The 13,495-nt window shown below is 46.8% G+C and overlaps 1 protein-coding gene across 1 annotated transcript in view; it reads left to right on the top strand.

The window, feature by feature from the left end:
- fer1l6 (fer-1 like family member 6) overlaps positions 1-13,495 on the top strand; it is a 656,531-nt gene that overhangs the window by 535,770 nt on the left and 107,266 nt on the right. The window contains exon 38 of the mRNA XM_034186126.1: positions 9,557-9,699. Coding sequence (XP_034042017.1) covers positions 9,557-9,699 — 143 coding nt within the window. The remainder of the gene's footprint in view (positions 1-9,556; positions 9,700-13,495) is intronic.

The raw sequence follows: 13,495 nt of genomic DNA, 5'->3' as shown, positions 1-13,495 counted from the left end.
AGACTGGGCTAAGGGGGGGTCATAACATTCACGTGGGACACGCACATATCGCCACACGACTCCCAGTCACAATACCCTTCAAGCCCCAGCACTGGTGGACACGGGGTCCGAAGGGAATCTGCTAGACAGCAGATGGGCAAGGGAGTTAGGGCTCCCTCTGGTGGCGCTTCCTTCGCCATTGCAGGTGCGGGCACTAGATGGCACCCTTCTCCCTTTAATCATGCACAAGACACCACCTGTAACTCTGGTGGTGTCTGGGAATCATCGGGAGGAGATCGAGTTTTTTGTGACTCCTTCTACCTCCCGCGTGATTTTGGGCTTCCCGTGGATGCTAAAACACAATCCCCGGATTGATTGGCCGTCCGGGGTGGTGGTACAGTGGAGCGAGACCTGCCATCGGGTGTGTTTGGGATCCTCGGTCCCTCCCGGTTCCCAGGCTAAGGAGCAGGTCAAAGTTCCCCCCAATATGTCGGCAGTGCCGGTTGAGTACCACGATCTTGCTGACGTTTTCAGCAAGGATCGGGCACTCACCCTTCCCCCGCACCGTCCGTACGATTGTGCCATTGATTTGATGCCAGGCATGGAGTTCCCGTCCAGCAGGCTGTACAACCTCTCCCGACCTGAGCGCGAATCGATGGAGACCTACATTCGGGACTCCTTGGCTGCCGGGCTGATCCGTAACGCCACCTCCCTGATGGGAGCAGGTTTCTTTTTTGTGGGCAAGAAAGATGGCAGTCTTCGTCCATGCATTGATTACCGGGGGCTGAACGAGATCACGGTTCGCAACCGATACCCGTTGCCTTTGTTGGATTCGGTGTTCACCCCCCTGCATGGAGCCAAAATATTCACAAAGCTGGATCTTAGGAATGCATATCACCTAGTTCGGGTCCGGAAGGGAAACGAATGGAAGACGGCATTCAACACCCCGTTAGGTCATTTTGAGTACCTGGTCATGCCGTTCGGCCTCACTAACGCCCCCGCGACGTTCCAAGCTTTGGTAAATGACGTCTTGCGGGACTTCCTGCACCAATTCGTCTTCGTATATCTGGACGATATACTCATTTTTTCTCCGGACCCTGAGACCCATGTACGTCATGTACGTCAGGTCCTGCAGTGGTTGTTAGAGAACCGGCTGTTTGTGAAGGGTGAGAAGTGTGAGTTTCACCGCACCTCTTTGTCCTTCCTGGGGTTTATCATCTCCTCCAACTCCGTCACCCCGGATCCGGCCAAGGTCGCAGCGGTGAGAGACTGGCCCCAACCTATGAGCCGTAGGAAGCTGCAACAGTTCCTCGGCTTCGCAAATTTTTACAGGAGGTTCATTAAGGGGTATAGTCAGGTAGTTAGCCCCCTGACAGCCCTGACCTCACCAAAAGTCCCCTTCACCTGGTCGGATCGGTGCAATGCCGCGTTCAGGGAGTTGAAACAGCGCTTCTCGACTGCACCCGTCTTGGTGCAGCCCGATCCCAGTCGCCGGTTTGTGGTTGAAGTGGACGCCTCTGACTCAGGGATAGGAGCCGTGCTATCCCAGAGCAGAGAGACCGATAAGGTTCTTCACCCGTGTGCCTATTTCTCCCGCAGGTTGACCCCAGCAGAGCGGAACTATGACGTGGGCAATCGAGAGCTCCTTGCGGTGAAAGAGGCTCTTGAGGAGTGGAGACACCTGCTGGAGGGGGCGTCAGTGCCTTTCACGGTTTTTACTGACCACCGGAACCTGGAATATATCAGGACCGCCAAGCGACTGAACCCCAGGCAAGCCCGCTGGTCACTGTTCTTCGGCCGTTTTGACTTCCGAATCACCTACCGCCCCGGGACCAAAAACCAGAGGTCGGATGCCTTGTCCCGGGTGCATGAACATGAAGTCAAGACCGAGCTGTCGGATCCACCGGAACCCATCGTACCGGAGTCCACTATCGTGGCTACCCTTACCTGGGACGTGGAGAAGACCGTCCGGGAGGCCCTGGCACGGAGCCCGGATCCCGGAACAGGGCCGAAGAACAGACTATACGTCCCACCAGAAGCCAGGGCTGCCGTCTTGGACTTCTGTCACGGGTCCAAGCTCTCCTGCCACCCGGGGGTGCGTAGGACCGTGGCAGTGGTCCGGCAGTGCTTCTGGTGGGCATCCCTGGAGGCTGACGTCCGGGCTTACATCCAGGCCTGCACCACCTGCGCCAGGGGCAAGGCGGACCACCAAAAGGCACAGGGACTCCTTCAGCCGCTTCCTGTGCCTCATCGCCCCTGGTCTCACATTAGTCTGGATTTCGTCACGGGCCTCCCGCCGTCCCGGGGGCACACCACCATCCTCACGATAGTGGACCGTTTCTCCAAGGCGGCCCACTTCGTGGCCCTCCCGAAGCTCCCGTCGGCCCAGGAGACAGCGGATCTCCTGGTCCACCATGTCGTCCGTCTGCATGGGATACCAACAGACATCGTCTCGGATCGCGGTCCCCAGTTTTCCTCGCAGGTTTGGAGAAGTTTCTGCTGGGAACTGGGGGCCACCGTGAGCCTCTCGTCTGGGTATTACCCTCAGACCAACGGACAGGCTGAACGGGCTAATCAAGAGCTGGAGCAGGCCCTGCGATGTACTACATCCGCACACCCGACGGCTTGGAGTGAACACCTGGCCTGGATCGAGTACGCGCATAACAGCCAAGTGTCCTCTGCCACCGGCCTCTCCCCGTTCGAGGTGTGTCTGGGGTACCAGCCCCCTTTGTTTCCTGTGGTGGAGGGAGAGGTCAGTGTACCCTCGGTCCAGGCCCACCTGCGAAGATGCCGTCGGGTGTGGCGCACTGCCCGTTCGGCCTTGTTGAGGGCCCGGACGAGGACAAAGTCCCATGCAGACCGTCGACGGTCCCCGGCTCCCGCATATCAGCCCGGGCAGGAGGTATGGCTATCCACACGGGACATACCCCTCCAGGTGGCTTCCCCCAAACTAAAGGACCGCTACATAGGGCCCTTCCGGATCCTCAAGGTCCTCAGTCCCGCCGCAGTGAGGCTCCAACTCCCGGCCTCACTGCGGATCCATCCAGTCTTTCATGTGTCTCGGTTGAAACCGCATCACACCTCACCCCTCTGTACACCCGGTCCGGCGCCGCCTCCTGCCCGTATCATCGACGGGGAGCCAGCTTGGACAGTACGCCGGCTCTTGGATGTCCGTCGAATGGGCCGGGGCTTCCAATATTTGGTGGACTGGGAGGGGTATGGACCCGAAGAACACTCCTGGGTGAAGAGGAGCTTCATCCTGGACCCGGCCCTCCTGGTCGATTTTTACCGTCGCCACCCGGACAAGCCTGGTCGGGCACCAGGAGGCGCCCGTTGAGGGGGGGGTCCTGTTGTGTGGGCCGCCAGAAGAGGAGGTACTGCTGGCCCACCACCAGAGGGTGCCCTGCCTGAAGTGCGGGCTTCAGGCACGAGGGGGCGCTGCCGCTGTACAGGAACAGCCGAGGTGACAGCTGTCATTCATCAACTATGACAGCTGTCATCGATCATCTGCACTTTACCCTGGATAAAAGCAGGATGACACCTCCACCACGTCGCCGAGATATCGTACTTATATATATATATATATATATCAGTGGTGGATGCTGGTCTTTCAAGGAGGGGAAGCTCAGTTTCAGCCTACATCATAAAATGTGTCGGTTTATTTATATGTAAATTCTACCCTCCGTTCCTTTTCAAGAAAATGATCTGTGACCCTGTCGTACCAACAAGGCGTCTTTTCCAGGGACTTGACTAGTGTCCTCTCAATGGCCAGCAGAGCTAGGCTGCTTAAACGGCCTTGGCCCATGGTGTTGCAGGTGTAAGAGTTGAGCCACTTTTAACAGGAGAAGCTCCTCTCTACACCTGCAGATGTAGCTCCAATCATTGCCACTAATGACAATAGTTTGTACACCTGAGGCATTGCACTGTCCAACTCCATGTCTTTCAGAAACAGCAAGAAATCACATAGATTTCCCCTGTTGCCCTGCAAGTCCTGGTTTGAATATAGGACTTGAAGTTCAGACCTCAGTCTCCCTGAATCAGAGAACTGGCCAAAACTTTTCAGGACACTCTGAAATGCCTCCTCTGGAAACACTTGTCTCATCTCATCAAATTTCCCTGGATTGACCAATTCCAAGAAGCGCAGACTTTCCAAATAGCTGCTCTGTGAGATTATCTAGGATGGCCATGTACAGATTTCTGTAGCGCTCCTTGGGATCCTGTAGTTGTGACAGATGGCGTTTTCTCATGGGCTCAGTTTGTGGGTCTGATGTGAGATCTGCTGCTTTGGCATAAACAGCTTGGAAAGCCCCCTCTGACCTCTTCTCTTTGACAAAAGCAAGAAGCGACTCAATTCTTTTCTTGCAGTACAGAACATCCATAGCTCTCTGCTGGACAATGTCAAACACCACATCAGTCTCAGAGAAGATTTGTTCATATGTGTACAACATGAACACAAACTCAAAATCCTCCAGTTTCATCAGAAGGCCTTTGGCACCGTCTAATGTGTCATCATCCATGCACTTATCTGCAATGATCATCTCAAAAGTTTGCAGGAGGGCATCATAATTGTTTGCCACAGTGCTCACTATCCGTGATGTGAAATTCCATCGAGTAGGAGCATTTCTGGGCAACCTTGAGCAGCCTGCAGACTCAAGAAAAGACATCCTCTTTGTGGATTTTGAGAAAAATGTGGCAAATCCAGAGAGTGATGCAAAAAATATTCTGCACTCAGATAAGCATTTAGCCCCCTGAGACAGAACCGATTTCAGTCTGTGTGCATAGCAATGCACAAACATTCCACTGGGGGCTATTGCTTTAACTTTGGCCTGCAAACCATTGAGAGCTGAAGCCATGACAGCAGCCCCATCATAGGTTTGCGCCACAAGTTTCTCCCTGAAACTGTAGCCCTGCATGTTCTCATTCAAGACTTCAAAAACAGACTGAGCATCTCTTCCCCCAGAAACATCAAAAAATCCAGTAAAGCACTCCTGATTTTTAGCTACCCTATCCACATAGCAAACAATGACAGAGTTGAGCATGGCAAGCTATATCAGTTGTTTCATCCACCTGCCATGCAAAAAAGGGAGCAGCCTGGATTTCATCCTTGATCTCATCAGAAACAGTGGCTGAAAGAGCAGAGATCAAGTCATTTTGGATTGCATGGGACATACCTGAAAACACAGCTGATGACTGGAATTGTGTGGCCAGGACAGAGTCATATTTAACTAATGTTTCATTAAACTCCCTGTAATTCCCCTTGTTGGATGATTCAACACTCTCATCATGCCCCCTAAATGACAGCTCCTGACGGCCAAGCAAGGAAGTCACATCAATAAGGCGCTTTAGGAAAGCTCTGTTTTGTTTAACTGCTTCATCATGTTTTGCCACTTGAATGCGAGCGCCTTCATTGATTGCATGCTCAACCCTGACTCTGCCCAGGCAACTTAACCTTGCACATGCACTCACATGTTCATTGCTTTTTTCATGCCTTTTGTATGCCCTGTCAAAGTTGGACAGATCCCCAAAACCCACTTTTGACCAGACAACACATCCCTGAGATGGTTTCATCAAGAGGCATGGCCAACAGTACATTTTATTTGTTACAGCACTTCCAGTCAGCCAGCTCACTTTGTCATACCAGGACAGCTGAAAAGACCTGTTACTTTTGCCCACCTTTTGCACCAAATTAATCTGAGGAGTTGATCGGCCCTGCTGTTTAAGTTTTTCTTCGTAAGGAAGACTATCAAATGGCTTCGCCAAAATCCGGTCCACAACATTCAAATTGTCTGCCATTATGTGCAGCTTGCTACCTAGCTAGCTCGCTATCCGGGACTGGCGCGAGGCTAGTGTGAAGTGTGTCCGCCTTTGAGTGCTTTGTGACGGTGGAGGAGCTCAGCAGCACCCGCTGCTCTGTAGGGACAGAAACTGCGATAGAAGTTAGAAAGAGTGATAGAAGTCAGTCTCCAAACACAAGCAGCTACAAAAAAAAAACACCAGAAATAGAAGCTTGATTTGTCGCTAGTCGTTTTTAACAAAGAAAATGCCACTAAGAGGATTAGGAAAGTCTCCGGTTCAACTCAGAACAGAATGAAAATTAAAAAATGCTCCCACGGATGTTTACACCAAAAGATTGCTGATTCGCTCATTTTGCTGTCAATCAAAAAGGGATTCAGCCTCAGACAGATCATCCAGTCATCATGCAGAAGCTGAGCGTTCGGGTCTCAGCCGAGGCCAGCCCACTGCCCCGTAGACCCCCAGAGACGCTGAGCGTCCGATGGGCGGGACAAAGCCCAGCATTTATCCAATGACTCATCTCGTTTCGCTGCACTCTTTGCTTCCCTATTGAACTCTGTGGACGCTCAGCATCCACACTGTTTAAAGCACTGTGAAGCTGCGGGAATGAGTGAGAGGAAAGCCGCATCATTACCAGTGATAAGAAGCTGATTCTGAACAAAAGTTGAACGCGTTGTAGCGCATATTTAGTCAATGGCATATACACACAACAGTATATATTTGATCACTTATTTTTTGACATTTTAGGCGAAGCTGAGCTTCCCTTGCAGTCTTAGAGCATTGCCTCTGATATATATATAAACCTTTAGTTAACCAGGTTAGTCCCATTGAGATCGAGACCTCTTTTGCAAGACAATTATAAAGTTTCCATTTCACCTAACCTGCATCATCACATGTCTTTAAATGTGAGAGGACACCAGAGCACCCGGAGGAAACCCACGCAAACATGGGGAAAACATGCAAACTCCACACAGAAAAGCCACAATTATTAACCCCTTAATGCCTATTGTCGCATATATGCTACAATATTTGACTCAAATATGCAACATACCAAATTTACCAGTATGCCTGTTGTTGCAAATTTGCAACATACCATTATTATTATTATAACATTATAACATAAAGTCATTACCAAAATACCAAAATTACTATTTTTTTCATTTATTTTTTTTTGTGCAAAAGTGAAATTAATAATCTCAACATTATTTACCATCTACTTAAAGGCAAAAACACACACAAAACATTTTTTATATACATCTATATAAATTCAGGCATTAAGGGGTTAAATTAAACTCATGACCATCTTGCTGAGCAGCAACAGTGCTAACCACTAATCCATCATGCTGCCCCATACATCTTGCATCCCCATATATACACACACATACACAAAAATCATGGTTTGGTTCATATTTGTGTTTAGACACCACGGTTCAGTACAAGGTCAGTACAGGAGCCTTAATCTGTGCAGCACAAAGCTCCAGTCAGACACATTAATACCCTGAGACAAACTGTAAATGTAAACTTCCTTTTTTCATTAAATGTTTATGAACTGGATTGCATCTCTTGTCATTCACATTGGGATGAATTTACTGTGCAGTGTGAAAAGTGTTTTGTTTTTTTGTTCGTTTGTTACGTCCACCAAGGATGTAATAAAAGCAACAGTGTTCATTTATTTATTTATTTGTCTGTCTGTCTGCCTGTTAGCAGGATTATGTCAACACTACTGCACAGCTTTTGACAAAAGTTTCACCACAGATGGATATTAGGGGATGGAAGACTCCACTGAATTTTGGAGTTGATCCGTATCCAGCTCCGGATTCTGGATTAAGGTTTCAGTTTATAGAGGCTTTGAAGCATTACTTCAAAAGTACGCCACAGATTCTCACCAAATTTGCACCACAGATAGATATTAGGGCATGGTAGACTCCAGTGAATTTTGGAGGTGATCCAGATCTAGATCTGGATTCTGGATTAAGATTTCTATTCATATAGGCTTTGAAGGATTACTTCAAAACTACTTTACGGATTCCCACCAGATTTCCACCACAGATGAATATGAGTGCAACAGTGTACGCCTTAGTGGGATGATTGAACATGAGTCAAAAGTTATTACACACCGGGGATTTGCTTTCCCAGAGCGCAGTCGCCCAAGCGCGTGCATCTTCGTGCAGCAGATTAGTGATGTAAGATGTACGGCTGCTATCAGAAGTGTACTATGAAGGCAGTTGCGAAATAACAAGCGAGCATTGCATCATTAAAGCTGCACAGGAGTGTACACAACCCACAAATGGTTCTGGATGGCAAATGAATGGCAGAGATAGAGGGAGACTTAACTGGCATTTTAGACCCAGGCACGCTCCAGCCGGGGGCTGACGAGTCCCAACAGAGACGTGTGGAGCAGAGAGCCAGTACCAGGGTTCAGGTCCGTACAGGGGCAGTACTGGCGTGGTTCTGGACACGAGGAGAATACAGTCTGTGTAAATGTATTCAAGCCGGTATTACCTGAGCATAAGCTGCAGGGCGCGTTCAAGGTCGCGGTGAAGCTGTCAGGAAGAAATTCTCTGACCTCCATCTGGAGTGTGGATGAGGAAGAAGACTGGCAAAACAGTTTGTTTTGCTCTTAGGGGTGTGCCCAGAAAACAAACATAGAAGTCACAGTAGTATCTGGCCAGGGATTAACTAAATCACAGTTCTTAAATAGTCTCTCAGGTAATCAATTGTAACTGATAATGGGTGTGCAGCTCAACATAAAGTGCGCCATCTAGTCCACAACAGAAAATACTACAGGCTGAAAACAGAATTGCGCCATCTGGTGAAAACAAAAAGTCACTGCACAAGGCATGGCGGGGCCAGATACAACACTTTCAACCTCAGGGGCGTAGTGACCTCCCCCTTGGTGTCCCCCAGTTACCATACCAAGTTTGCTGTTGATTGCTTAGTTATTGTGGCTGTGCAAGGTGAACACACACGCATACACGGTCAGCTACACACACACACACACATATATATATATATATATATGTATATATATATATATATATGTATATATATATATATGTGTGTGTGTATATTTACTCAGTGGGCCCAGGGCAAAGCATTAGCCCACCCCCTTTTTTGAAAGAAGTTGGTTAAACGCCCTCCAGCGTGTCCTGGGTCTTCCCCGGGGCCTCCTCCCAATGGGACGTCCCCCGAACACCTCTCCAGCGAGGCGTCCAGGGGGCATCCAGAAAAGATGCCCCCTGGACATCTTGGGGTTCCCCCAGAGGAGCTGGGGGAGGTGTGTGTGGATCGGGAGGTCTGGGCGGCTTTGCTTGAGCTGCTGCCCCCGCGACCCGACTCCGGATAAAGCGGAAGAAAATGGATGGATGGATGAATGGATGGATGGATGGATGGTTAAACGCCTACCTGAGATTAAATAAAATTACACGGAATACATTGAATGAATGAGAAAAGGACAAAAAAATTACACAATCAAGTAAGTTATTTGTGATATATTTTTTATTTGTGATGAAATTAGATATTTAATTGACATTGACATTCCGATGTACATGATATTGACCATGCTTATGCATCGGCCCACCCCCTCTTCAGGGAGAATTTCGCATGGAGAGCCCTGGGCACTCTGATGAGAGAATATATATATATATATATATATATATATGATAGTTTTCTTTTTTTAGACATATCATTGACCATTTACTCCTCAAGCTTAGCCGCTCTTTTACTCAAATTGTCCTTTGATGTTTTTAGAACAGTGTAGTCACATTTGCTTTACGTGTTCCAGACGAACCAGTCGAATCCTACGAACACTTATCTCTGAAGATCTTGCACCGCTGGGCGGAGATCCCGGTTGTTGGATGCAGACTGGTACCAGAGCACATTGAGACCAGGACTCTGTTCAACAAGGCCCGGCCTGGCATGGACCAGGTACCAGCCATCCTCTACTCAAATATCTATGGACACTTATTTGTCAAGAAAAATGATACGATACAATTCGATGCAGTATGATATATTTTTTGCCACTGTATGCAAATTTGTCTTATAGTCAAATGTCTTGATATTAGGGCATGCCTCCACAATTACAATAAGACATATTACATGAAACAAATGGTAAATGGACTGCATTTATATAGTGCTTTTTCCATGTGAATCAGAAGCTCAAAGCGCTTTATGTTGATGGCTTGCATCACCCATTCACACACACCTTCACATACTGATGTCACAGTGCTGCCTTGGAAGACACTTAACTGCACGCTGGGAGCAACTGAGGTATTAAGGACTTTGCCCAAGGGCCTGCAGGATTTTGTGGTCTGGCAGGGGTTTGAACCACTTTAACCTCTAGGTGTCAAAACTTTTTGCAAAGAGGGCCAGATTTGGCGAGGTGAAAATGTGGGGGCCGACCATTCAGCCTTACATTCTTTGAACCATTAATATTAAACGCATATGAACTATTTTATGGAATTTTTATTGCAAATGGCATACTTTTCATTTCTTCACACAGAACACAAATAATTATCAAGAAGTTTTTAACCATAATGACTCTGCCTTTCAAATTTGAAGCCCACATAAAATGAAGAAAAATTCTGTCTCAAAAACAAAAACAACAAAAAAAAAATCAGTCAGGAAAATTAAACATTTCTAGGTTGAATTGAAACATTACACTACATTCACTAATAAATTCTCACTGCAAACTTCGAAATACAAAACATGAACAGGAAAAAAACACTAACAGTTGTCTTATTCAGAAGTACAAAACACTGAGGGCCACATTGTATTCTTTTGGTTTTCAACTGAGCATCAAAAATCAAAAAACTAAAATATGCTATTTGATTCGAATCAGATATCAAAAACAAAAAGGCTGTGTTTATCATTATTTCCGTTTTAAAATATGAAATGGAAAAACAGGCTGCTCACCCGAATTTGATTTTAATATTTAATTTGTCGGGTTTACAGGACCCGCTTTGATTTGTCAACTGAAAAACAAAAAAAAACAAATGACATGACTCAGTGTATATTCATGACTGTGGTTTTGATAATCACAAAAAAAATTCAATGAGATTTTAGAATTTATTCACCTCAGACGACTAAAATAACTTGTCTTACCTGCACTAATGTGATGGGTGATGCTGAGATCTGAACTACAGTAAATAGGCCAGGTCTGGCTCAAAAACATTGGTTCACATCTTGCAGGTGAGCGTCACTTAGTCTCGTTCTCAGGCGGTTTTTGTTAATGTTAATAATTGAGAATGTCTTCTGGACAAGTATGTCAAGCCAAACAAGCTCAGCATTTTCTTTGCAAATGTTCGAATCTCTTGGAACCTGCCTTTATCCAGCTTGCGGTAAAAGTTCACAAGTGGGAGCTGTTGGTGCCGACTGAGACACTCGGCGTCACACTGCAGCTCGATGAGCTCCAGCTGCAGGTGGTCTGGTACATCATCGGGGTCCACGGAGAAAGGAGAGGAAAAAAGCATGATCTCCTTTTCAATAGTGGCAAAATCCCGAAAGTGCTGTTGAAACTCCTCAGCCAGAGATAAGATGTCTGCTGCATACCTCCTCATTTGCACACTGATATTGTTCTGTGGAAAACCGGTCATTATTTCCTGCAGCGATGGGAAATGTGTGGTATTGGGCTGTATTTGTGACAGGTGCCTTTTGAAAAGTTGCAGCTTGGTCCCAAAGGTTTTGATTACAGTTGGCTTACGACTGCATTTTGCCTCTGAAGGCTCATGTTCAACATGTTCAGATGTTGTGTTATGTTAACTAAAAATCCAAAATCAGACAGCCAAACAGGATCAGACAGTTCTGGCATCGGTTGTCCCTTTTTGGCCAAGAATTGTCTGATTTCCTCCCAAAGAGAGTAGAAGCGCTGCAGTGTAGACCCCCGACTGAGCCATCTTACATTGTTGTGATACACGACGTTGCCATATTCAGCCTGGATGTCGAATAGAAACTGTTGAAACTGGCAGTGTCACAGGGCTTTGGAGTGAATATAATTAATTGCTGTTATCACCGGTTTCATAACATCATCATATGTCAGATGTTTGGCACAGAGAACTTATTGGTGAATAATACAGTGGAGTTTTATCGCTTTGCCTCCTTCTTCACTGACTTTGTTGCAGACTAGTGTTGATAATCCACTTCGCTCACCTGCCGTGGCAGGTTTGCCATCAGTAATAATCCCATTGACTTTATTCCATGGTAATTTCATGTTATCTAAGGCGGAGCAAACAGAAACAAATAACTCTGTTCCTCTTGTTTGGTCCTAAAGGCTCTGGAGGCCAATAAGCTCTTCACTCACATTCATTTCATTGTCCACTCATCTCAAAAAAATCAGTAACTGAGCGGTGTCCCGTGCTCTCATTGCAGGTTAAAGAAAAAAAGTAAAACTCTGCTCCTTTTGCCTCTAACTGTCTGTCTTAATATCAGATGAAACATCTTCAATTCTCCTTAGGGCCCTCTCCCACTGGGGAGAGGTTCAATTGCGCATGAATTGAGTACACAAATTGCGGGCGTTCGTTGTCATCCACAACAAAAATGGCCAAAAATGACAAATGTCCCAGTATGAATTATGGATATATTAATAATATATAGCGAATATATGATGAACAATCATGGTTATATAACACTTGTAGTGAGGAAACTGATCCGACACATTGCGATTATCACGGCAGTATTACGGGTGTATTATGAATGCCTCGCGCACGTGTTGCACGTGCACGACATCTGCATTGTGGTCATAAAATAAGCGCAGTCGGGCCATCGGCATCACTATTCACACCAACAATACAGGCTCTGGAGCAAGTGCTGGACTTGGACAAGTTGATCACAGAGTTAATGTTCATTTTGTCATGCGAGGGTTAACTGTTCATGAGTTTGGGGAGCGGGAGGGGGGAAGCCGCTCGGGGTGTGAGACGGTGGTTTGTTTTTTTTTTTGTTTTGTTTTTTTGACAGTGTCACAGAAAACAGACTTCAGCATGAGTTGTGGCAGCAACTCTTCCTTTTGTTGGTGTTAAATAAAAGTCTTGGATTGCAGCAGCTATTACGTCTTTGTTGCTTTACACAGCCGGACCCGCACTGACTGGCAGGTATGTCGCTTTTTGCCACATATAGTACTTTGGGTTTACGTGACGTGATATGTGTACCTCTGCGGATGATCAGGGGCATGTTCGGATGACAGCCGACTCATACAGGCATGTTACATGGATATTGTGGATGTTTGGCGAATATGGGCCAATTTTGTGCGCAATCCATACGCAAATCCTCCTAAACACCAGTGGGCCAGGGCCCTTACCACAGTGTTACGAGCAAGGCAGACATTGGCAAACTCTTGCTTCTTCTCGTGACAAATTTTCTCTGCCATTTTCATCACGCAGTCTTTAATAAATTCACCCTCAGTAAAAGGTTTGCAGTGCAGAAATTTGGAGAAATTTGGGACACAAAAAATCCATTACTTATAGTAGTAGATATGTGGATTACACGAGCAGGATCACATTTTAATGTACAGCTTTCTTACTTTTGCAATTGCACGTAAAGGCCAGTCAGGACTTTCAGAGGTCTGCAAAAAGAAACAAATTTTGTTCTCTGATGACTCATGGTGGACAGTCTTAACAAAAACATAACCCTGACAGGCGGGTTTGTTAGGAGACAAATGCAAGGCTCACGCGAACAGCTCTGGTTGTTGAAAGACTTTAGTGATGATGAATAGCAATGGTCGGTACATGGA

This window comes from Thalassophryne amazonica, chromosome 14, assembly GCF_902500255.1.
Source record: "Thalassophryne amazonica chromosome 14, fThaAma1.1, whole genome shotgun sequence".
Classification (NCBI taxonomy): domain Eukaryota; kingdom Metazoa; phylum Chordata; class Actinopteri; order Batrachoidiformes; family Batrachoididae; genus Thalassophryne; species Thalassophryne amazonica.
Note: the sequence above shows the minus strand (reverse complement) of the source record. Positions and strands in the feature narration are given on the sequence as shown.